The sequence below is a fragment of the Dermacentor andersoni genome, chromosome 3, assembly GCF_023375885.2.
Source record: "Dermacentor andersoni chromosome 3, qqDerAnde1_hic_scaffold, whole genome shotgun sequence".
NCBI lineage: Eukaryota > Metazoa > Arthropoda > Arachnida > Ixodida > Ixodidae > Dermacentor > Dermacentor andersoni.
In genome coordinates, this window is record NC_092816.1 from 44884252 (window position 1) to 44910839 (window position 26588).

Sequence of the window (26588 nt, forward strand, 5' to 3'; positions counted from 1 at the left end):
AACGAGATGTATGTCGGACATCTCACTGTGTGCATTATTATTTGGTTTGAAGACATACCGAATTCACAGAGAGAGAAAAAAAGAAAGTGAGAAGCGGGCTTCCAAGTGCCACAATAAGCCGGCGACGTGTGTGATCACACCGGGCGCTGTTGGAGCTGGCCGGAGCGTGTACTTAATTCAATCCGTGCACGACGTTGTGGACTAATGGGCTTTTTTTTGGCTGCGTATTCCGTTTCTTGCAACCTATACGCCGGCTCGTGTGTTTCGCGGCCTACATACGCTGATTTGTTGCTGACAGCGTGCGGCCTGGCGTGGCGCAGTGCGAGGTATATATTGCAGGCCACGCCACGACGCCCACACAGCACCTCACCTGTCAGACGCGCCGCGCGCGCGCGCCTTGTACTACGTCTCACGAGTTGTGTGCAGTACGGCGTAGGCTGCGAGTTGCTTTAGCCAGTCAGGAGCGATATCCAGGGAGAAGGCTCGGCCATTTATCCGCCGCTTAATCCTCCGCGCTACGCTGGTTGAACGGAAGGAAGGATGCCGCGGACGGATTAACGGCGAAAGGTATAAGGCGTGTCTTGTGTATCTTTCTCCGAAACATGTAACCCGTTCTCGTTACACGCTCATTGGCTGACGGGAGCCGCGGAGTTCACTGCGCTGTATGGAGTTCGTTAAACTGTGTGCAGTACATTCGTATGGATACACACGCACGCGCGCGCAGTGCACCTTGCAAGAAAAAGAAAAGAGAATCGTGGCAAGATTATCACGCCTGGAAGGGAAGTGAGTACGTACGTGTCTGGCTTGACTCCCCTGGTCTGTGCTTTCCGCGCGATACACTACTGCGCGGCAGGGAAGCCGAGCAGCGGGCCCAGAGCCATCGCGCATGGTGAATAGGAATTGCGAGCGCCACTGGACGCCGGCTATGGTCAGCCAGATGTGCAAGAAAAAAAGAAAAAAGAACGAGTCCGGCTTTCTTGCGAGCCTTTCTGCGCGCGTGCGTGAACGCGCATGTGTGTGTCTTTCTGTGTTCGTAGTTTCTCTTTTTTTTTCTTTTTAATAGGAAGCCGCCAGAAGCATCGTTTCATGGCGAGTTTTGTGCTATATACATTAAGCGTTATCGCGGTCAGTATGCGCGTGAGAAAGTAGGTCGTTAAATAAACTGCCCTCGTGACGCGAGTTTCTGTAGACGCGCACAAGCGCGAGCGGAGATTTATCTCGCGGGAAAAAAAAAAAGAAGGCGATGCGCCGAAAGAATGCACGCGAGCCGTTTAGATGCTCCGTCGATAAACGGTCATAATACCGAGCTTTGCCTCCATAAAAGAGATGGCGGAAATGTATGCCGTTCGGCAGCTTTATCGTCTGTGAAACGCGGGCGAACGTCTCTCGCGACTCGCACGTGCGCGTATATCCGAGGAGAGGCTGTTTCTGCTGCAAAACTGGAGCCTGGGACGAACCGGACTTCTCGCTTATTGATGGCGCACGCGTATCGCGCCTGCATTTCATCTCTCTCTCTCTCTCTCTCTCTCTCTCTCTCTATATATATATATATATATATATATATATATATATATATATATATATATATATATATATATATATAGTACATTTCGGCGTTCGCCGAAGTGTACCTTTATACAGACACGTTTGCTGTATATGGACCCTCATCCCAAAGGCGCATGCTTCAGCGCCGAAGGCGTCGAGCGTATACCGTCAACAGATAATACGTGTACTCTATGCGCCCGCCTACAGTACTCACCTACGGGGCAGAAACCTGGAGGCTTACGAAAAGGGTTCTACTTAAGTTGAGGACGACGCAACGAGCTATGGAAAGAAGAATGATGGGTGTAACCTTAAGGGATAAGAAAAGAGCAGATTGGGTGAGGGAACAAACGCGAGTTAATGACATCTTAGTTGAAATCAAGAAAAAGAAATGGGCATGGGCAGGACATGTAATGAGGCGGGAAGATAACCGATGGTCATTAAGGGTTACGGACTGGATTCCAAGGGAAGGGAAGCGTAGCAGGGGGCGGTAGAAAGTTAGGTGGGCGGATGAGATTAAGAAGTTTGCAGGGACGACATGGCCACAATTAGTACATGACCGGAGTAGTTGGAGAAGTATGGGAGAGGCCTTTGCCCTGCAGTGGGCGTAACCAGGATGATGATGATGATGATGCGCCCGCACATCGCACTTATTGACGGACATGCATACAGCCGAGAGCACGCAGCGGGCGAGAGTGGCAAGCATAAGAGAACGCTGAATGGAAAGCGGAATCCAGGGCGCAGCGCTCGTGATATATTGTACGTACACACGGGCGAGGAGCAGGTCGGTGTGAGACGCTGAACTTTTCGTATATCACTGCGTGCAGTCTGGGGCATACACGCGGCAGCCGACTGGCATAGAGAACGAGGCCGATACGCCGAGTGAATGCGATCAGTCCTGAAAACCGAGGTTTGGTCATAAACGCACTACATACGAGGGTACTTTCCGTGCAATCCCGCCATCGCTATGCCCGCGCCGCTGCACCGTCAGGCGAGAGGTGAAGGAGACGCATCGACGCAGCGATGACCCCCCACGTGATCCAGGCTTCGACTCCATCTCCACAACTCACTCACTCACTCACTCACTCACTCACTCACTCACTCACTCACTCACTCACTCACTCACTCACTCACTCACTCACTCACTCACTCACTCATTTTCTGACTTATTTCAAACTGCGGCCCGTTGAGAAGTCTACATGAACTGCAGTATAGACAGAATAACTTTGAAACATGGGAAGTTTACAAACCCCGACGCGGCAACCCCCAGTGCCTTAGAGAACTACACATTTGCGCTTAAATTTTACCAGGACATTGAAGCCATGGCAACTTTAATCGAATTTCTGCAGTGACTTGCAGTGTACACCAAAAGCCCGGAACGAGGTTTAAAATGTCCGGCCATGGAACGGTTGGATTTCGCAACACGTGCTCGAGATTAAGAAGAAGAAAAAGAAAAATTCTCGATCTCCGTTTGCGCTCGTGATCATTAATAACGTGTTATCTATATTATCTCAGACCTAAGAACTTCATGGCTCCTTCAGAATTGTTTCGTATAAACTGCGCGCGCTACTTCCTCCCTGCACCCCGACTCTCTTGCGCTCGGATCGCGCATTACGACAGCGAAACCGCGCATTAGTGGACGAATGTGCGCAGATGAAACGTTTAAGGCCCTTATCTGCCAGCGATATCGCTGGTTAAGTGATATATGGACTTCCGTATATACAGAGCAACAACGAGCCAAGGTCTCAATCGCGGCCTCCGCGCGTTTTTATCGCGGGCTGTTAAATTCCATGTCCGCCCGCTATTCATTGCACGAACCGATCGGTGAATCAGGCAAAAAATAAAGGCCGTTCATACACAACCATTGCACAACGCCGGGCGAGAGAGAGAGAGAGGGAGGGGGTTGCCCTTTAATGTAAGGCAGAGATTTTAGCCGGCGTACAGACATCGCCGACATGCTACTCTGCGTGGGGAAGGGAATTGAGGAGAGATTATACCAGCGCGAGCGTCGCGTGTTACGTTATATGCGTAAAGTCCTTGAGGCGGAGCTATACAGCATTATTTCTCGGCGCATTCGGCTTTCCCAGAGTGCGCTCGGGCGTGACTAAATCGTGCGAATGGTCCCAACGACCTTTGCGAAACAGAAGAACCTCTGCAAAGAAAGAAAGGGTTAACGACGTCTTCAAAGAAACCTGAGGGCTATATAGCGCAGCGTGGTAGCGCACCGTTCTATAGCCTTGATCGCTCTATTTTGTGCGTGTAAACAGTGGCTGCAGCGTTACGGTTGCGCGGTCCGGCGCGCGTTAATGGTTAATCGAGGCCTGCACGCCCGTTGGGCGTCTTGGGTTCGCTCTTATACTGCAAAACTCGTTTTCGTGTCAAGGACTCTCTCTCTCACTCCTTCTGCGCTTTTGGGCCGCTGTCTTGACGTTGCGGGACAATTGGGAACGGCGGCAAAGCGCCGCTATTTGCGGGTCGCACCACCAGAGTTGTCAGTGTATGTAGGCAAACGACCCATGCCTAAACCGTGACCGTTCACTCAATGCCACCGCCTCCGCAATTTTTCTTCTTGCAAAGTCAACGGTCGCTCGCAAGTGGTTGCGAGGGCAACCTTCCATTCATTAAAAGAACCCCCCCCCCCACTTCACTGTTCCACCAATTTTCTGCCTGAGTAAATAATGCTTCTCAGGGGATTACACACAGCCGTGTAGAAAAGAAAAAGAAAGAATGAAAGAAAGAAACAATAAAGAAACAAACCAACAAAGAGGAATGGAGAGAGGGAGGCTGCGGAGAAAAATAACTAACTTTTGAACCTGTTTTCATGAAGACTCCGAGTAGCCGCACGCCATACTTCGCACTTATAGAGAAACGGCGGTAAGGCGGCTCCGAAGCGAGAAAGCATACCGCTGAAAATTGTGTGTGTGTGTGTGTGTGTGTGTGTGTGTTTGTGTGCGTGTGCGTGTGTGTGCGTGCGTGCGTGCGCGCGCGTGCGCGTGCGCGTGCGTGTGCGTGTGCGCGTGCGCGTGTGTGTGTGTGCGTGCGTGTGCGTGCGTGTGTGCGAGTGTGCGTGAACGAGAGAAGGGGGAAACCGAGGGACTCGACTTTCGCTAATCACGACCGCATAAAGTTAATAGACAATTCACGGAAGTTAAATGTCGACTAGTCGTTAGCGTTGACTAGCCTTTACCTTTGACAGACGAGGGGGAAAAGATAAGATACACGCTAGTCACATAACATCTGGTCTTCCGTAAAGTACAAATCTCAATACGCAGGCGTTTTGGGGACTCCGCTGCCATAGGAATGCGGTCGCCGCGGTCTGGGAACGAAACCGCGACCTCGATCGCTCTGGGCGGCAGAAAGCCACGGCCGCCCATAACCAACACGGCCGTGCGGTTTCGAACGGAAACATAGACAGACAAGCAGAACGTTATAAAATATACACGACAAGCGAAAGATCGGCCTGTGTGTGCCACCGTTTCCGCGTGATCAGCGGTCGTTTCTTTCGCCCGGGCCATGACATAAAGCAGTTAAACTCGGCCGTTATTGACGAATGAATGAATGAATGAATGAATGAATGACATCGAACACTTTCTGCGGTCGCGCCCAAGCCGAAGCTCTTGCATTGAAAGGGAAGCTCTTCTTGAGGATCCGCAGAAGAAACTCCTAGCAAGAACCTTTCAAGTGCGGGGAGAAAATGCCGGCCTTAAATCATCGTTACTATTACTACTACTACATCGTTACTATTACTACTACTACACTACTCCCCTCGTTTCACATATGTAAGTTTACCCGTTTACGCGGTCGAGAATTCGCACACCTCACATGTTTGCGTGTTGGTCTGCTTGCCCCTTTAAAACCAACTTATATACAGTGACGAATTTTCACGGCCCATTCGCAAATGGGTATACTACACGCCGCTTTGTGTCAGAGTCGCCAACTCACAAGCTGGGGCACGTGTCCGTACTGTTCGCTGTATAACGTGGACCGGGGATTCGACCGCATAGGCGATATGTGACGAAGCGGGCACGGTAACTTCCTCGGGCTCGGACGTAATGCCTATTTTTACGCCAGCGGGAGCGCGTGTATAGTTCCGAGTCGTTGGCACAGGGGCGTGTGCGTTTACGTGACAGTTGTTTCACCGCATGTATCACTGTCAGAAACCGGTCCGACGACGTTCGTAGCAGCCCTCGTTTTACCCGTGTGCAAGTATACGTGTGTGAACAAAGCGGCACGAATGGACCAGACAAATCGTGCCGTCGTCTCCGAGAAGCGTTTCATTGGTGGCGATCTGCTTAACGGAATTTGTGCAGCTCTACCCAGGTGCGTCATTCCAGTTTTGAGACGTTGTTTTCGTTGTCTTCTTTTTTTTTTTTTTACGCGTTAGCATTAGGAGTGTCAAAGTGCAAGAAAGTGTACGAGTGTGAAGTGTGCGAAGCCGGTCACGTGGTAGAGGCAGAGGGCAAACGGGAGAGCTTATAAGAGCGTGTATATGCATGTATATGTGTATACATGTGCAACTGGCGGTGATCCGGAGCATGACCACCGTCAGTGACGTGTTGACGAGTGAGGGCCTGAACATCATGTTGCAATGTGGTGAACGCGGTTTAAGCATCCGGGACCCGAAAGAGCTGCGACGCAATGCTAACGAATTTCTCTAACATTTACCGTTAAATCGCCACTGGCGCTTTTTTTTTTTTTTTGTCCGCGTATGTCGTCGAGTTTGATTGTACATATATGGACCACGCCGCGGCCGATGAAAGGAATAATTACCGGAATAACGCTACGAGATATAGGGTGATGGCGATATGTGTAGGAAATCAAACAGCGTTGTCTCATATTCCGGTTGAAATTAAGGGGCAGAAGCGTGGGTTTTGCAGTTTATGCGCAGAACGGGCAACAAGGGGCTCCTCTAGACTAACCGATTCGAACGGGTGCCAAGCGAAGGGAGGCGGCAGTCACTGGCGCCGGGTGGTTAGATGCATATTAGATAAGGACGCCTGCACGCGTTTCCATGGAGTCGTCGGACTCGGGGGGCAGGACGTTGCTGTATATAAATAGCTGGTCCTTTCGAGTTTTCGTGCTAGTGTATGTGTGCGTTCTCTCCCCCTTTTCTCTAGTTCTTTGATTTCTCGTTATATATTAAACCTGCGGTAGCACGTCAAGCCTCTTGCTCGGCTAACCTGTCATTAAAATTTACATCATCAGCACGAACGCATTTTAACGTACTGGTTGATATTATACGGTTTCCTTGTGCCTCGGAATGCGCTACTTATGTGCACGCTGGGTGGGCGCCGGCTGTGAATAACGTCGAGCTTAGAAAAGGTTAAAGCCGACCAAGTAGGTATGGTTTACTCGTTACCTGGTTGGCTGGAAATCGCTGGGAGAGGACGTTAACGGAGTGATAGGCAATTTTTAGGCTACGCGAGCGCGCATAGAGTATGGGTATATAGTATAGTAAGGGGGGAGAGCGGGTAGCGACGGCCTATCGTGACGACTTATCCAGATTATTAGTGTTGTTGTTGTTGTTCCGCGCTCGTGAGCATGCATACCCCCCTCACACTGAGCACATCTCTCTGTTGAACGCAGGCGATGGAGAACGCCCTGCACTCCCGCGACCGGGTCGGGGTGCAGGACTTCGTGCTGCTCGAGGACTTCGAGAGCGAGCAGGCCTTCGTGGAGAACCTCCGGAAGCGCTTCACCGAGGACCTCATCTACGTGAGTCACGCGCAAGGAGCGCGCACTGTTCTTTTTCTCTTTTTTTTCTTTGGGGGGGGGGGGGGGGGGGGGCGTGGGGCACTGTTTACTACAAAGGGCGCGCGCGGTGGGAGCACATGCGGATCCATTTATGACGAGTCGTCACAGGCACGCGTACAACGGAAGGGGGGTGGGGGGGGGGGGGGCGGAGGTATCAGAGAGGCCATGCCCCCAGCACCCTCGTCCTACACTACACGATCGTGTGTGCAGTCGTTCATTAGTTCCATGTATCCCGTGAGCGCCTTCCACGATTGTTGCAATTTTCTTTTGCCGAGCGCGCGATTTCGCTGTCTGCCATCTGTGCTTCGATGGCTCAGCATTGGCTTTGAAAGAATGCAGGCATTTAGTTTAGAGTGAAAAAGAGAGAGAGCAAATGATAAATGAAAGGTGGGGAGGTTAACCGGCTGGCTACTCCATTTAGTTTAAATACGTAAGGATAAGATGGGAAGACGCTAGTACCTTTGCTCAGATTATTCGTGTTTCTTATCATCCTGAGCTCGTAATGCCTAGTGGTGCCTTGAAAAGCACAATGCAAGTCTTTTGTGGAGCTTGTTATCCAGTTCTAGCAAGATGCAACTCTTTAAAGAGTCTTTGTTTGTGCTACAAGGAGGCAAAATACACTTTTCAGAATAGCTGATAGCACAAAACTGCACATGTGCGATAAGGTATTATTGAATAAATAATAACTCTTATAATCTGCGGTTGCCTTTCACGTCTGTTCTTAGGTCTGCGAAAAGCCCCTGATGTAAGCACGCGAAAACAAAAGTGGGCGAGGTGAGGCGGAAGGGTAGTTCCCCCCCCCCCCCTTCTTTTCCGCCTCACCTCATCCACTCACCTCGTCAGGGGATAAGAGGCTGCAAAATAGTTTGGGTCCTGCTTAAACGAAAACTGCCGCCCACGTCTATGATAGCCGTGGCTAAAGCTTTGTGAGAATTATAAAGATAAAAAAGAGGGGGAGGTAGAAAATTTCACACACAATGGGGAGTCTCCAAGCCCTACACAATCGGTGCCCAACAACTAGCCTTTCATGCATAGGGCTTGTTGTACTAGGCCTAGGTTGGTCCGGCTCTCGTCCTGCTTTACCACATGGACAACGTTACCTGTTTCCCTTATTCGTTGTTTAAGCGACGGCGCATTTTATTCAGCGTGTGTGACGTATATCCCGACATTAATGTGTCAGTTCTGTTGAAGTGGTAAAACGCGGCAAACAATCTCCGAAGGATCACTGCAAGCGGCGCTTAAACGAAAGTGAAAGAACCGTTTTAAAGTAAAAAAAATAATAACGTGTCTCGTGACGGAGGGCGTTCTACAGGTCCAGTTTTCCCATTATTGCTTTCTTACGGCGATTGTCGTATACGTTCCAACTTCGCCACGCGTGAATGTTGTTCGCACAACGCAACGGCAGCTTGACTCGCAAATGCGACCATATCGGTGGCACCTGTTACTCTATAAGGTGCCTCAATGCGCGCACCTCCTCCCCCGCTCCGGATTGGCGGAGGAGCAGGACATTAGAGAGCTTTAGCTTAGGGGACGCAAGCGGCTTGCGTACGCAAGAACTAGGGACCACGGTCCTGCGCATGCGCAGACCCCTACGTCTGAGTCAGCGCATGCGCAGTACCGTCGCCCCTAGTTCCTGCGTACACAAGCCGCTTGCTTCTCCTAAACTAAAGTTCTCTATTGAGGCACCCTATGTTGCTTCGCGTCGCCCAGCTGAATCGCCCTATCTGCGCATGCGCACTCTCTCACCCCCCCCCCCCCCCCCCCCCTGTCTTCTCCTTTCCGCAGACCTACATTGGGCCCGTACTGGTCTCGGTGAACCCATACCGGCGCGTCGACATATATAGCGACGACTACGTCAACCTCTACCGGAATGCCAACTTCTACGAACTGCCGCCGCACGTGTGAGTCACGTCGCCCTGACACGCCTTCTTTGGGCGCATGCGTTTGTTTTGTTTTGTTTGTTTGTTTGTTTGTATCTAAAGTTAAAGGGTACCGCCTCTGGCGCACAACCGCCGGAGATTGTGACTTCCGATTCAGTCGTTCAAATCGGTTCATCAGTGGTAAAATGATCCTTCTTCTTAGCGTTCGTATGGTCAGTGCTGAACCAATCTGAATGACGCCTCTTGTATTCAGGTGGACTATGGAGGACTGAAAAGCTTAAAATGGACGCACGCTACGAAGAGCAACACTGAATCAGTTTCGCCAGGTTAAATATTCTTTCGCCTACTGTATTTTCAAGAACTTTCTTCTTTTTTTCGTTTCATTTCACTTTTTCATCTATGGTACATCACAGGGCTTCCGAAAGAGCATTGCGTGAGGGGAACACACGGCAATAAATAAAGTTATGTCTGCAGACAAACAACTAAAACAAAACATTGGACTGTCATCAGATCTAATTCAGTGTGCAATAAAGGAGAAGTGAAAAACGTTCGGCAGCATGTTACGCTCCTCTAATATGTGAAGACGAAAGCCTGCGGCATACCTGGTAATGCATTAAGTTATACAATCACAGGGGTCAGACATAACGAGCCGCCGCCTCAGTGCGAAATAAACGTAAGGCGCTGTAGATCAACCTCCTCAGCGACACATGCGAGCTCCTAATGCTCTACCTACAGGTTCTTTCGTTCATATATTTTCTTCTCCCTTTCTTTCTTTCCTTCGTTCTTTCTTCATTCATATTCAACCATTGCATATTTGCTTGCTTAAGGGGGTATGAGCCCTTCATGATGATGATATTTTTGCACCACTGTACAAGACGTCGCTTTATTCGGGTATGAGCCATTGTAACGAGCCACTTCAGGCTTTCGCATGGATAATTCCACAATATTAAAATGTCGGTAATTTTGGCGGCAGAAGCTAGGTTGATTATTACTGAACAAAACGAAGGTGGAACTTTCCATTTCCTTATTTCTCGCGCCGAAACCTCAGCGCCATTGCATCAGTGTGACGTCACTGACCCCAAAGAATATTGTCGTTACATTTTTTCGTTCTTTTTTTCGTACGCTCGTGCTTTTTAATATCACGATTCTGCACCATTTCACCCAGCATTTTGTCCTTGTCACTACACAAATAGAGCAGCTGAAGGTCATATATACGTGTAACATAAGGAAAGTAATTACAAAACACAAAGAACCAACGACTCGCTTCGCGAGTTCGGCTCAGAAGTGCTTTTCTTCTTTCTTTCTTCAATGAAGAAGGACTTAGCCCTCATTGCCCTTGGGCGTTACAGCAGAAGAGGTTACAGCACGGATATAAACTACTCTTCATTTTGGCAGCGTGCTTGCTCTTCGGGCAGCCTGTTCCATTCCGCTGTGCACTTAGGAAAAAAGGAACTAGCGAACAGCTATAGCTGCGTAGGCTGTCCACAACGCTGTTTGGTGTCCGTGTATAGCTGCCGTTTAACTATTTCTATACGTACCCGCTTCTGACTGCATAGATGTTTGCCGTTTCCGCTGTCGGTGTGGCCCGCGAACGTAGTTATCGACACGATGCGATGCAGAGGCATTGCCAGTTCGCTTTATTTTATTTTTTTTATCAGTGGGCGAAATGCGCGAAGCTAAAGTAATAAAGGCGGCGAGATTCCTGCAGCGTGAGCTGGCGGTGAACGCAGCGGTCTATAGGTCAGTCGGAGAAAGCTCTCCGTTATCGCACATCTCTCGAGATGTCTGTCGCGCCGCCGTTACGCGCAGCCCCATTCGCTGCAATTACGTGCTTCTAAACGCCCAGGCATTGCATATAGGGAAGGCCGAAGAGGTACAGTAGAGAATAGCCTAAACTGGGTCACGTGCCGTAAGTATAGGCTACTGTATTTAAAGTGGACGGGCTGATTATATAGTTCGGAAGTTTATTGCCTATGTCGATCAAAAGTATACCCTGACCCGATGATCTGTACCGCTGCAGCTTAAAGGGAAACTAAACACTAATAATGAATCAGGTTGTATGTATAAGTTAGTTTTCTGCAATAGCGATCGAGAGAGAGAGAGAGTTAAGACTTTATTATGGATTGCATTTCTGCATAATTGGGTCACTGAGGGGAGGGGAAAGTTAAACAGCGACGGATCAGTCCGGTTTCATCGGTATATTAAGGCTACCAGCGACTGCAGTATCGCTTTGCAAAGGGCCGAGTCGCAAACCGGGTGGATCCAGTCGTCGTAGCTGGCGACGGTGATCGTAGTGGTCGCATTGTAACAGTGTGAAGGTCGTTCTTACCAGGAGAGGAGAGCTTTGTGAGCCAGAAAAAAGAAAGAAAGAAAGACCGAAGAACTATTCACGACGCTGCCTCGAAGTTCCCGCACTACAGCTTCCCCCGTGACCGCGACGTCAAGAAGTTTGTTAATCGATAAATAAGTAGCGTATTGCGAGCTAAAGGAACCACGGGCGCAACCTAGCAAGTTTCGATTAACTTCCTTTCGCTCGAACGAGAAAGTACTTTTGAAAGTCGCGACGTCACCCTTAGCGCACGGCACTGCTCTATCTGCGTGTATCTTAAAACACACACACACACACACACACACACACACACACACACACACACACACACACACACACACACACACACACACACACACACACACACACACACACACACACACACACACACACACACACACACACACACACACACACACACACACACACACACGCGCGCGCACACGCACACGCAAACGCAAACGCACACGCACACGCACACGCACACGCACACTCACGCACACGCACACAACAACAACAAAGTTCTGCCTCCGTTTTGCATGATTAGAGCAATTAGCATGTTCCCATAAAATGCGCAAAAATAGAGTTCTGGAAGAGTACGCCATATGCCAGTCTCAACGGATTTACTGTTGTCCCGTTAATGCATGTACGCATCGCATTTTGGAACAGCGCGTTGATGCCTCTGCGGCCTCTTTTTTTTTATTGCGTTGTTGCTCTCTCTCTCTCTCTCTCTCCGGCACACACGGCATGCGTACGCGCGCGAAAGGAAAAAAAAAAAAAAGGAACCGAGAAAAAAGAGCGCTTGACATCTGGCGGAAGCTTTGCGGCGGAAGTCGAAAACAAGTCAACAGCGTTTCGAGACCTCCGCATGTGCGCTGCCGCAGGGTCTATTTTTTGCCGTTCGCGGGCATCCGCGGTCCCTGACGCAGTTCAGCAGAATGCGGTGACACGGCCACGCGGTAATGGCCGACACGTGATCGCGCTCGTCGAGAGGCAGCATGCAGTCCGTCGATGCGAGGCACCGTTGGCAACTCTACGGCGTAATGTAAAATTCGCTCTTAAAAGCTTTTCGAGGGTGCCAATAGAGAGATTAGGGGACGCAAGCGGCTTGGGGCCACGGTACTTCGCATGCGCAGACCCCTACGTCCGAGTCTGCGCATGCGTAGTACGGTCGCCCCTAGTTGCGTACCCTACCTAAAGCTCTCCAATAAAAAAAGGCCGGTGCGAGTTAGACATAAAATGTCCTTATGGGTGTGATTTAGTTTTACGACATGGGAATCCCGAGAACCGCGTAATAAAATAGTTCAATACTCCGTGCGCTCAAACAGCGGATGTGCGACCCTATGCTTGTGCAGTGACCTGCTAATTGGCCGTGCACAACTTTTTTTTTTTGTCAAATCTCACGTTTAGTGCTTGGAACAGTGCAGTGTTGCGTGGCTAGTGTCGTGCTGGTCGCGCACGGTATAGAGGATTCGTGAAAATCGCGACGATTCTACCGCAGCAAAAATTACGACCTTTACTATACAGCACGCATAGTTCGTCACACGGTAACTGTTGTGCACATTAAACACGTGTGGGTGCAATGTCGGCGTGGCCCTCGTTGTGCCGTTGGCATCCAGGTTTGATCACTGTGAATATTGCGTAGCGATTTCAAAATGGTTCCGGCCTTGCCTTTCGTTGACAGCGCGTCAACATGTGTTGCATCCCGTCAGAGAAAATATCTGTGATCCTGTGTGTCTCGTTTGATTAGTGATGAGATGATGTGCTGAGATTATTGTTTATGACCTCAAGCTGCACGCTACCTTTGTTCTTATTTTTGTAACTTTTCTGTTTCGGCTCCATTACCTAATTGATAGGGGCGAATAAATCTTTAATTCATTCAGGGGGGCTGTAGCTACGTGGCGCAAGAATAAAATGAAACGCGAGGGATGTCTGTTTAATTGTAAATTCCTCGTCGGGATGCGCAATAGAAATCCGCAGCGCTGGATTGAAGTGGTCTGTACGCACTCCTGCGCCTCGCATTTCGCAGTACTATGCATAAAAAAAAAATAGCTCACGTATTTCGAAACCTCTTTTAAAGACCACGTTGGGGTTAAAAGTAGTTTTGCCCACAGTTATGGGTTATTAAAATCGATCATCGAATCGATTGGTTGACGTTCATTGATTGATTCAGTAGATCGGTTGATTGATTCAATACATCTAAGAGCTAAGCAGCCAGTAAGCCAGTCGATTACTTGATCTAATAGAGGAAGAACTTCATTAACCCAACCATTCATTCCAACAAATCAGTCGGCCGATCTCCTTGCTTTTCTTTTTGAACCACACAACAAGGTATCGTAGATGTAAAGAGACAAAAGAGTCAATTAATTGTCGGGTTGTGTGGCGGGGAAACAAAAAGTCAACGTAATACGCCAACTATCCCAGCAAGAGAAGGTATCAATCAATCAATCAATCAGTCAGTCAGTCAGTCAGTCAGTCAGTCAGTCAGTCAATCAATCAATCAATCAATCAATCAATCAATCAATCAATCAATCAATCAATCAATCAATCAATCAATCAATCAATCAATCAATCAATCAATCAATCAATCAATCAATCAATCGGTCGGTCGGTCGGTCGGTCACGTTGATTTTTGTGCCGTCGCGTTGGAGTGCGAGGAGCGTTTCCGCTAGCATCAATCAGCCAGGAGCGGGGAAGCAGCTAAGCGTGCCCCCGGAACGCCCCACACAACACCACCGTCGTCCTCCTCCTCGTGCAGGTTCGCCATATCCGACGCCGCCTACACGAGCATGCACGAGGAGTGCCGCGACCAGTGCATCCTCATCTCGGGCGAGAGCGGCGCGGGCAAGACCGAGGCCTCCAAGAAGGTGCTGCACTACGTGGCCGCCGCCAGCCACCACTCGGACGCCGTCGAACGCGTCAAGGACAAGCTGCTACAGTCCAACCCGGTGCTTGAGGTGACGATTCCCCCCGCCGCCTCTCGGCTTCCACTCCTTTCCCCCGTAATCGCTGTTCGTAGTCTCTTATGATCCACGCCGTTTTCTGCCTGTGTTTCTTTTCTTTCTTTCCCGCTCTTGATGGTCGGTCTCTTTCCCATCTCGAGCCTTCTGTGTTGATGCTTCACCGCTAGCAGCTGAGTACTGCGGCGAAAACTGATTTACATGGTCTCCGTTGAAAAACATGTCCCCCCCCCCTTTTTTTTTTCCCTTAAAAATGTAAACTCAACGAATGTTCGTTAGAAAAGTACAACGTACTATTTCTTGGGTTCAGTGCAATCGGCGACGAAATAGAAATTTCTTATAGTTTGTTTATTTATTTTTCCATGCCGTGAGAGTTGACGCCTTTAAGGGCAACACCGGCGTTTTTTTAAACCATGTTCGGGTATTGTCATGTTCAGATGGCATTGACAGTCCTGCCACCGGTAGGGTGGTTCAGTTTGCTTAGAAATTCTTCAATATTTTTAAATAACCATTAAAGGAAATACCGAAACCGAAACGAGTAGCTGCTTCGTGGGACGTCACGATGAGTCGATGACGTCAGATCCTGCACTACCATAATGTAAACACGCAGAATGCCTGTTAAATACGCAGTACACGTGGCGATAGCGACAAAGAATTGAAGCGATGATGTCTCCTGACGACAAGGGAGCTTTTACAGATTTTCCGAACTAGACAGCGACGGTTTTAGCGACAGTGGTCTCTCACGTCACAAACACAGGGTGGCCAGTAGAAAGTCACCAGTCGGGAATGCAATCAATCTTTAAATTCATTCTCAGGAAAACTAAATGACTTTTGCAGCCATATTGTTTGGCTTAGATAATCAGAGCTAATCAAGAACAGTGTTGACAAGAAAGAAGAAGCTGACTTCTCCGTTAGCACATGTGGTTTGCGGCAAAACACGTTTGCTGAACATTATCATTTTTTGTTTTGTTTGAGATTGATGATTATTTCTTTAGTTTGTCAGCCTGTTTTTGTTGCGAAACGAAAGTGAATTGCGCCTTTAAACTCCATGAAATTCCTTTTAAAAGTGACACCTTGCGTTATGAATTTTTTATAGGACCACGACGGAGTGGAATGCTCCTGTTAAATATTAACGGCATGGCGCTCTTTGGCCATACATGGCCCTTGCGCCATTAAACACCAAACATTCATTCATTCCCGGCAAATGTTGTTGGTATACAAAGTAATGAAAAGTTTTACCGCACTTTGTGTGTTGAAATGAGTGTCAATTGATGTAGACATGTATGTACCCCCCTGCTGTAATGCCTTCCAGGGCGATGCAGGTACTCAATAAATAAATAATAATAAATAAATACTCACACAGCGTTCGACGTCCAGGCACTGTCGTTTGAGAGAACTAAAAGGAGGAAAATAAATTACTTGACACAAGCATTATGAACATCTCTTGCAGGCTTTTGGTAATGCCAAGACAAACCGGAATGACAATTCCAGTCGATTTGGCAAATACATGGACATCGAGTTTGACTACTTGGTGAGCTAACTTTTTTTTTCAGTTTGACTTCTTGGTGAGCTCACTTTTTTTTTTTCATAGCTTTAAGCCTACATCACTGTCAGTTGCAACCTGGAAGAAAGCACCTTGAGCCTTGTGAATATCGATGGGCTTTATACAAAATTTCCTTGAGGAAAGTCAGTTTCATTTTATAGTTATCGACAGTTAAATTCTTCGAAAGCAAGTTTGTATGTAACAGTTATACTGTGATATGTCTCACCCATTCCGCCAGCTTTGAGTAGTCATCATGAATAAATGGGACAAGATAATTAGACAAGATTTGGAAAAAGGAAAGTACAAGAAAATTGAAACTATGAAGATATGAATTGTGAAACTTCAAGTAAGGGAGACAATTTGAATTCCTTAAATAACTTAAGAAATGGTGTAAATGAAGGCAGGACGGAGAAACACTGCGCCAGAATTTGAAGCTATAACGGAATTGATGCAGGACCAAGACTGAGCGTACTTCCAACAACAGAGTGAAGATTGAACTTCTGTATGAGCAGTAAGAAAAGCAGAGCAAATGAAAACAACCTAACGTTAACTGCCAACCACAGTAAATGGCTCAAAACTGCAAAGAGCATGATTCTGTCTTTATTTATCCTTTTTTTTTTTTGTTCTGGAGGTTGGCAGGCAGATGTCCCTATGAGCAATTAGGCAACAAAGGCATGAAATGTGACGCTGTAGAGTTGCATTTCATATGTGCAACCAGTAAGCTATAGAGCTCCACATGTAAAAGGATGCATACACATTGCCTGTTTAAAGGCAGTGATCAGTTGCTTCTAAAGTTTCTCCAGCCTAAGAATTTTCACAGAACTCAATGGGTGCTTTTTTTTCCGTCTGTGTGTGACTACCTGATTTGGTTATAACTTAGATGAGTTAGTTGTCTCATATGTAAGCGACAGCATAGCGATGCTGTCAGCTGGTGATGCATATATCCTGTGTGCTATCACCACACAGGGTGCCCCCGTGGGAGGTCATATCCTTAACTACCTGCTGGAGAAATCTCGTGTGGTGCAGCAAGGTTCAGGCGAGCGCAACTTCCACATCTTCTACCAGCTCATTGCAGGCGCTGAGGATGCACTCCTCGAGAAGCTGTCTCTGCGTAGGGACCCCACGTTCTACTATTACCTCAACCAGGTACTGTATTTCATGAAGTGACTGTTTTGTTATTAGGTGGAAGATGCGATAAGAAGTTTCTGCTGTCAAGTGTGCTTTTCATGACGGCCACCAGACTGATAGGAACTGCAATGGAATAGAAGCAGTCGCGCCATTCATAGGCATTAAGTTGTCCTCTGTATCTATGGCTGGCTCGTGTAAAGAACACTTGGGTGTTCAAATGAACAGCCTAGTGTACAATTAAAAGTGTGTTACGAATTGCTGCATTAAATAAAATGGTCTGCTGTACAAAACGTTGCATTTCGTAGGGAGAGAAAGGGAGGAATTTCAATGGCCGGAACGTGGAGAGGTCAGCCTGAGTGAAGTACCTCCGGACTGCTACTCCACACTGGTGAAGAGATTTGGGGGAGCAACAGAGATAGGATGTGAACAGGAAGGAGAGTGACGTGGTGAAGTTGATGACGAGAGCTGCACAGTATAGTGTTCCTGTCCAGCACGCATGTACACACGTCACAGCATACACATCTTTGCGGTCGGGGGTCGAGGCTACTGCACCATAGCCAGGAGACATTCTATAACTGCCATTATTTTCGCAGCTGTCTGCACAACTGGTATATTTAAACCAGAGAATAGGAACTGCAGGGTGTCAACCATTTGCAGCAACATGGTTTCGATGGCAGAGTTTGACAGGGATTTTATAAATAGGCATTTTCACAAATATTACATGTGACCTTGCATATAAGTGCATTTCAACAGTTGTCTGAAAATATTGTGCTCCCGCAATACAACTAATAATTTGAATCATTTCTGTGGTTCAGATAAGCTGCATTGCCCATCCACAATGAGCCTCTGGTGCCTTTTGATGTACTGCACCTTATTGTGTACTGCATCACCAAATCACTTTTGTAGGTTGATATGGCATGCAGAATCTGGTGTTGGTTGCAGAGTAAGACAGTAGTTAGTAATACTATATACCACTCACTTTTCTGTGTAATCCCTGAGGTGCTGTTGAAAGTTTGTGGTTGTACTGATTAATTATTTCAAATACTAGCAGCTCTCTATGCTTGCACTGTCATTCATTTGTTAGCCCAATGCAGAGCTGAACAGTATTGCCTCTGAACAGCCATGTTTGCTCAACCTGGCCTGGAGATTCTCAACTTATATGGACAGAAATAATCTCACCTATCATATTTAGTTTCACAAGCAGTGGCCGCTAGTGCTCTCTACTTTTTCATATAGTCACTGCCTCACTGACCAAGAAAAAACTTTAGAACAAGTGTTAGGCGAATTGGCAAGGAAAGAAGATAAGAAAACAGAATACTGTATGCTCTTGCTAATCTTAAGTACTTCACTTAATCTAAAACCTCTTGTTTTTTTCTGAGGTAGGTTAGTACTAATATAGAATGATCTTCTAATTGGTCAATCATTTTCTTACATTATATTTAAAATTTTATACACAGTAGTGCACATATTTTGGGATGTTATTGCAGTAAAGTTGAGGAAAGCAGATTTTATTAGTGTTGCTTTTTTTTACTTTTCTCCTGTGTTTGATTTTTCAGGGAGACAGCACAGAAGTGTTTGGAGTTGATGATACAACTCAGTTTAGAGTTGTCAGGGATGCCCTATCAGTGATTGACTTTTCACTCAAGGAAGAAGAGGTAAGTCGAACTGCATAATGAAATGTCTGCAGACAATAAGGTGGGACGCACATACAGTCAAACCTCAGTATAACGAACATGGCTATAATGATGCTAATCTGTGATGCATGAAATGAATGTGTGCTCATAACAAATACTGGATATAACAAGGGTATTTTTGTATGGGCTGTGGCATCATTATAACAACGTAAACGCCAAAACGTTGACACAAGGTTGGGGCACACTTCTTCAGGTGCTAAAACTGATGACTTCAAGCCAGTACAGGTTTCTGTGACTTGAGAAACTTACAAACTTTGCAAAACAACTTTTCAGGAAATATTTTCTATAGTCGCTACAGTCCTGCACCTTGGCAACACGGGATTTGTCGAGGAGAATGGTGAAGCCATTATTGCACAGGACAAGCCTGTTGCAGCCATTGCAAAAGTAAGTGTCCTTGCTGCTTTACGTATATCCTTCCTTTCAATTTGTACACCACACAAAAAAATTTCAATACTATACGAGTTCCTTGTTTACATTAAATAGCTGCAATTTTAAAATTGTAACTCCTTTTCTTTCTGTTGATGTTAACAAATAACATATATAGCACTGCTATTAGGTGACCAAGAATGTGGTTATGTGCCAATAAAACTAGCATGAGCCGTAACACCACGAGATACCAGAAATTTAGCTACTGCTCTCAAATTTTTAGACTCAGTGTTATTCACTGGAAGTTGCAGTCTAATGAAGTTTGTTATTTACGTTATAAATACTGTGACTTCCACCGTGTCAATTCACACCAGCAATACATACAAATTTCATTTTTTCCGCCTGAGGTCTGTAGTTCTTTCTTTTCACTTTTTATTCTAAAATTATTTCAGTTGCTGTGCTGTCCTGAGGAAGTTCTGAGAGATGCTTTGACGAATCGGACAATTGAAGCAAGAGGAGAGCTGGTAAGATGAACTTCATTGTTCGTTTGCTACAGAATAAAAGTATAGACTGGTGATTTCCGAGGGTGCCGAGACAGAATTAAATGGAGGCACAGTCCAAGCCACAGGGTCCCTGCCATTATATTTACACTAGCCAGGACTTACAGACGTTCTTCTATGTAAGTTGTTGGTGTTTGATTTGTTTGTTTATTCACAGCTTTTATTTTTTGCCTTTGTTTATTTTTTTGCCTGCTCCATGTCAATTCAAACAACTCATCTGAAGTAGCGAACTCAGCATTAAAGCATGGAGGACATCTTCAGCTTCCACTAAACTCTCTCTCTCTTTCTCAATCACAAGAATGCTAAAACGATGCCAGGATACCATGCTGTGCACACAATGGTAATATGCTAAAATGCTGCCAGTACCACAACTTTGGCGCTGATTTTGGAATCTTGGAGTGACATAGAGTAACCTGGACTTATCTGCCAGGGTTCTGTTCATGGCTGCCACCTTGCGTCGAAAGTTAAACTGTGCATACGTGCATCACCGAGGTCTGAGCAAGAACACAGGAATGGGAATAGTGAGAGTGCGATTCATGTTCCAGGTGACAACACCGCTGAACCGTGATCAAGCCATCTATGCCCGAGACGCACTGGCCAAAGCAATCTATGAACGCCTCTTCAAATGGCTGGTCGAAAAAATAAACCAGTCATTAAAGCCCCTGGTAAGTACCTAACTTTTGCATGTCATTTTCTTGTACATGACTATTACACTCTTATAAGGGCCATACTTGATATGTATGTAAAGAGTTAAGTTGCTTACAATTAATGTGCAGTGTACTTACTTTTAGAAGACTCGCTCATCTGAACGGAGGACTTTGATGGGTTTGCTGGACATCTATGGATTCGAGGTCTTCAAGAAAAACAGGTTCACTCTTTTCTTTTATTGAAAAACTTTTGCTGTCATTGGCTTGCAATTGCTAGAACTATTTCCATAAAAATATTGTTTGAGACCTGTACATGAACACTCCCACTGCCTAATACAGGAAGTTTGTGTGTTGCTTTCATAAATGCATGTACTTAAGCTTCCTACAAATGTTCTAATTAAAGTCACGTTACTTCTTTATGGCTAGTGCATTGTGCAAAACTGCTCTGTTCTGGTTTCCTTCTGCAGCTTTGAGCAGTTTTGCATCAACTACTGCAACGAAAAGCTGCAGCAGCTTTTCATTGAGCTCACGCTGAAGTCCGAACAGGAGGAGTACTACAGAGAAGGAATTGAGGTATGCAATACAGTTTCACACATGTATAACACAGCAGAATGCACTTCAAGTGCTATGCTGACACAATTTAACTCATTACCAGTCCAAGCATTACATGCGAGAGACTGTTCCACACACGCCACTTACAGATGTTTGCAGAGTAATGTTCATAGTGTTCCAACTGGTAATCAACGCTAGTAAATTGCATCAGCACAACTGATGATATATCCCCATGCGAGATAAATGAATGTGCACAGTAGTCTAAATCTCTGTTATCTTTTGTGGAGGAAAATATGCTTAGCTTCGAAGATAAGCGTATGCAACTGTCAGACATAGCAGTAATTGAAGATTTGTAATGTGGAAAACATAGGAAAGGTTACTCATCATTGCTCACCAAAAACATGAGATGAAAAGCGAACCTTGACACGTTTCTGTGCAGTGGACGCCAATCAACTACTTCAACAACAAAGTCATCTGCGATCTTGTGGAGGAAAAGCACAAGGGGATCATCTCTTTGTTGGTGAGAGCCTATGTTTACTATGCCGAAGAGACCTGTGTGAACCACGTTTATATCCGTGATGACAATTATGTGTAATCTGTGCATGCTACACGTGAAAGCAAAATCTGACCCGGAGAAAAACTTTTTGTACTGCGGTTCTACATGCTTTTGTAGAGTGTAGTGAGCGAAATAGTGATGTCTCTTGTCCTTGGGTGCCTTTTATGCCAGATAACTAGTGAGCTGGGAATATTTGTCGCTCGTGGTTAGTTCATACTGATGGCTCTGAGTACCTTTGCGCTGTTTGCAGGCTTTCGCTGTTTCTCGAAGTATATGACACGTGTCACTGTACTGTAACACATCACACATCACTGTACTGTAACACATCATTATTTGCTGCTGGCAGTACAGGCTGTGTTACACCATTTGCTAAGCTATGCTTTCGTGCTCCTTTTAGCCTTTCTTAGTTAAGATAAGTGTGATAACCTAGAGGTACACTAAAGGCAAAAGCTATTTGAGCTGTGTAGTAGCATGCAATAGCAAAAAAGCCACTTTTACTGTGAGAAGGTGCTTGGTAAGCCAGAAAAGATGCAAGAATGAAAGATGGGTGGCCATGCTACCTTGAATTTCCTGCACCTCCCCATGGTGAAGTCGTGGAACACATCTGTTTGGATCTAGTTATTTTTTTATTAATAAAGATGAACTACATTGTATTCTAAAAGAGCTAATGACTGAACCTAGCAAATTTTAAGAACTATTGCTGAGCCACGACGGCCAAATATGTAACAAAATATTTTGATGGCTTTTTGAAATATTTGGCATGAAATTAAACAAAATTGAACTTTGACTTTCAGTTTCTCCTTTAACAATCAGTATATTTCTGTAAAATTAATGAATATATGGTTTTTAAAGCATACTTTATCTATCTTCACTGATATAGCGTTTCTCTTTAGTGTCCCTTTGACATCAACTAGATCTAGTGAGTGACTGCAGCATGCCTACGATGTCAGGTTGAATAAACGAATGATGAAATCACTGAGTGAATTACTGTACTGTACTAACATGAAGAAAGTGACATGAGCTGATATCCTTTGCAGGACGAGGAGTGTCTCAGGCCTGGTGGTGCCACAGACAAGACATTTCTCTTCAAGATGGAACAGACCATTCGCATGCATCCTCACTTTGTTACCCATAACCTTGCAAGCAACAAGCTGAAGAAGAACATTGGAAGGGATGTGAGTAACACTGAAGTTGACCTATTTAGTGCTGTGTATTTATATGTCTGCTCATTGTTTTTACTGCCTCTTGCAAGTGAGAGAAGTGAGGCGTCCATCTTCATTTTCATTGATAAGGGCACTTTACGGCATCATCTGAAAATTCAGTAACTCCTGAAATCCATCTCCTTATACTATTCCAACACATGAAGTGATGTCATTGCCTTGTCTTGCTCTTTCTGTGCAGGAGTTCCGCCTCATCCATTATGCTGGTGATGTCACCTACAAGATAGAAGGTGAGCAGGGGTAAATACTAATAGTAAATATTAATAACAATAGGGTAAAATAAACAAGGCAGTATATGGCCTGCAGTCGTGACCCAGAAGCTATGACATTCTAATTTGATTTCTGAAGGCAGTATGGGCAAGCAGCACTGAAACTTTGCCTGCCAACACTAATGCCATAACACAGCCTAGCGAGTACACGGGAAGCAGTTTTCAGAAGCACATACTTTAATTCTGTGTCAGCAACTTCACCGCTCATTTTGAGGCACACGTGTCGAGCTCCTGACCTGACTATAGACACCAGCATGCTAGAACATAGGAGCACACGTGCTCCTCTAGCATGCATTGCAATGGACAGATCTTGGCTGGATGCATCGAGATAAAGCAAACATTGATACAGGTGCCTGTCTGTAAGTGTTTAGAATGTCATGGCATTTTCATGGCCTCTCTACCACATGGTGTTAGCATATTTTATGCGAAGCATATTACTAGAGCTCAACCCAGCTCCTCAGGCGCGGCGGTGTCGCCTTCAATACCACGTGACACCGTGACGTCACGACAGAGGAGAAACTGGGCTCCAACTCGCGCCGTCGCTCGCCGCGTCGTGGCGGTATATAAGCAGCTGCGCTTTTTCTAGGTGGCTTTGGCTCATCTCTTGCAAGATGGGCTGGGTGGGAATCGAACCAGGGTCTCCGGAGTGTGAGACGGAGACGCTACCACTGAGCCACGAGTACGATGCTTTGAAGCGGTACAAAAGCGCCTCTAGTGAATGCGGTGTTGCCTTAGAAACGACCTGTTTCTAAGGCTCAGGCGTGCGTCGCTTGCTCAGGCGCACATTTCGTTGCCGCGCCGAACGCTGCGTTGCTCGACGCTCACCGCGTCCAATGCGGGGCGCGTAGTCGCTGCGCCGTAGCCCATTGTCTTACACCCCTTGGCGGGTCGATGGGAACGCTGTCGCGTTCCACTCTTGAAGGCGAAGCAGAGTAACGCATGAGTTGTTTTTTCTACTAGCCGAACCAAATATAGCCAAGCAACAGCAGTTCACCAGGCTAAACAGTGGTTCAACAACTAAAATAAAGGCTAGTATGCTTCGCATCCTGGGCTTAACCTTAGCTAAGCCACAGCCATTTTTTATTGCACCCTCAAACTGCTCGAGTGCCTCCTGGTCAGTGTTGGTTGCCGTATTGGCTCGATAGTGCTGCATGGACAGATCTGTGTTAAGATCTTCTTCCTTTGTTTATTTTTTCAGGATTTCTTGACAAGAACAATGACTTGCTGTTCCGTGACTTAAAGAAAGCAATGGCTGGGGCTGGCAACAGCATCATCAAGGATGCTTTTCCAGAGTCTGAACTTCTGAGCAAGAAACGACCACCCACAGTAAGGGCACACCACTTAAGTTCAGAGGATACCTTGTGTCCACAAAAAAGTCACACCATTAACTTCTTTCACACTGTGCAAGATGCAATGTAAGCATCAAGATCACATCCAAACATTTTTTTCAAATCCCTTTCCAGGCAGCCACACAGTTCAAGCTGAGTTTGCAGGAACTGATGGAGATCTTGATGTCCAAAGAGCCTTGGTATGTGCGTTGCATCAAACCAAACGACTACAAGCAGGCATGTAAGTGTTTTTAAAGTGCATGTGGCTATGATAGAGATGGGAAATATTGAGTTCTCATAAGGAATTGAACTATGCATAGTGGATAGCCAACACCTCCTAATTAACTCCAAGCCTGTGTGCCATGTGACAAGACTTTATCTACGAAGGCCGGTGACACATATATTCAACACTGTATGCTGGTGACACTTGGTGTGTCCATCCTTCTTGTGAAGCTGCGTCCAAAGTGTGAACTTTCTTAGATAACATTTTGTCTTCTGACACATGGGCCTGGAATTGGTCTACGAGGTGGTGACGTGGGCTGCACTGTGGTACACTTGAAGTGCACAAGAAGCATTGACCATTGCCCAGGAAACTTTATAAATATATTTTGCAACATCTTTCACCAAACCTAGTATCTTTGTGCCTAGTACTATCTATGTACTACCTACTATCTATTTGCTAATCTATATATATGAGCAATTCCATCTCCCTGCATCACGGCAAATGTGAAGAGGTTGGGCCTCAAAAAGTGGAAGCAGTGCTTGCAACAGCAGGCCAGTTGCTACAATCATGCTGCACTTTTTTCGTCCTATTTTTTCAATGTGCTCATGAACATAGTTGACTTTCATATAAAAAAATAAACCTGTCAGTGGTATGGCTTCTAGTTTCCAAGGACACCTGACTGCAAAACATACACAAATGTATTAGTGATCAAGATTGGAAAGCACTTAGACATTGAAAAAAGCAAGAAAATGTGCCAGAGGGTCCCCTGGCAAAGGAGAGGGTGAATTTTCAGGAGGACCGTACAAGCTGTGCACAGAAGCTTGTTAACGTAGTGCACAGCAGCCATAGATCTAAAGAAATGGCAGCTTTCCTTGATCTCCTGGCGAAATGCACTGAACATGCTATTTCGTAAGTTTCCTAATGTTGTCGATTGCCAGACGAATTTTCACTCTTTGTGTGCCAAAATGCTGCCAGATCTCTACTAGTTTGTAATGATAGCAATAGTACGTAGTATGCTAGGCAAGCTGTCCGCAAGCTGTGCAATGCAAGTTCAGCCGCTCTTGCAAGATCGGCACTTGTCACTAAAGTACCACACAAATAACTTCGATGACTCAATGCTGCATAATGCTTATTTATTGAGAATGTATGCATTCTCCTTGTTTAAGCATCCCATTGAACAATGCACTTCCTATACCGTCATTCTTTTTTTTTTCAGCCAAGTTTGATGAAAAGGTTGTTGGCCACCAAGTGCAATACTTGGGCCTTCTGGAGAACCTGAGGGTGCGCCGCGCCGGCTTTGCCTACCGACGGCGGTACGAGACTTTTCTGGAGAGGTACAAGTGCCTCTGCCCCGAGACTTGGCCCAGGTACCGTGGTGGGACTGCCAAGGAAGGTGTGGCTGTCCTAATCAAGCACCTTAACTATGCCTCTGAAGAGTACTCCATGGGACAGTAAGTATGCACTCAACACTTTATCTGTTCAATGTGCTCTTCAACTTAATGCTCAGCCAGCCACACGTAAGCATGCTGCATATTTCTGATTATATTGAAGCAGCGCACTTACATCTCACACGTACACACACCCACACATAGAAAGGACATATACAGGCACTGGTTCACCATATCGTGGCTCACCAACTAGCCCATCGGTATCTTTTAAGAAAATACTTATGTTTTCTTTCATCGAGCACATGTTGCCCTGCCCAATCATATGAGTTAATTTTGTCGACAGTGGACTTCACACTCAATGGCATAATTTGCATCCTGATGCTGTAGAGAAAATTAAACATTGTGCTGGAAAAGGGTTGTCATGGAGACTAATAAGGAAAAACCATTTAAAGATTACTGATTTTAGTTCGAAGCCTTTATTTATATAGGTTTGTAGGTGCAGGACCTCGTCTCACGTTTAAAGCCCAGCCTATCACGTAAAACAGTGCAATTCAGAAAATACTACCTTGGCAAAGCGAATGTTCTGAAGAACGAAAAGATTTTACGTGACAGAGAGGAACTCCTAAATTTAATAAACAGCGCACTATGT

The 26588-nt window shown here is 46.1% G+C and overlaps 1 protein-coding gene across 2 annotated transcripts in view; it reads left to right on the forward strand.

Annotated features, from left to right (window-relative positions):
- The window catches only part of Myo61F (unconventional myosin 61F), a 138291-nt gene that overhangs the window by 99741 nt on the left and 11962 nt on the right, over nucleotides 1–26588 (forward strand). The window contains exons 2-18 of one of the 2 annotated variants that reach the window (XM_050166641.3): nucleotides 7129–7257; nucleotides 9082–9197; nucleotides 14264–14462; nucleotides 15916–15996; nucleotides 16975–17154; nucleotides 18693–18791; nucleotides 19104–19214; nucleotides 19649–19720; nucleotides 20302–20421; nucleotides 20551–20624; nucleotides 20871–20976; nucleotides 21395–21475; nucleotides 22549–22686; nucleotides 22913–22961; nucleotides 24199–24326; nucleotides 24464–24569; nucleotides 25768–26002. In XM_050166641.3, coding sequence (XP_050022598.1) covers nucleotides 7129–7257; nucleotides 9082–9197; nucleotides 14264–14462; nucleotides 15916–15996; nucleotides 16975–17154; nucleotides 18693–18791; nucleotides 19104–19214; nucleotides 19649–19720; nucleotides 20302–20421; nucleotides 20551–20624; nucleotides 20871–20976; nucleotides 21395–21475; nucleotides 22549–22686; nucleotides 22913–22961; nucleotides 24199–24326; nucleotides 24464–24569; nucleotides 25768–26002 — 2024 coding nt within the window. Of the gene's footprint in view, nucleotides 1–7128; nucleotides 7258–9081; nucleotides 9198–14263; nucleotides 14463–15915; nucleotides 15997–16974; nucleotides 17155–18692; nucleotides 18792–19103; nucleotides 19215–19648; nucleotides 19721–20301; nucleotides 20422–20547; nucleotides 20625–20870; nucleotides 20977–21394; nucleotides 21476–22548; nucleotides 22687–22912; nucleotides 22962–24198; nucleotides 24327–24463; nucleotides 24570–25767; nucleotides 26003–26588 lie in introns of both variants that reach the window. The other variant, XM_050166634.2, reaches the window with a different exon arrangement.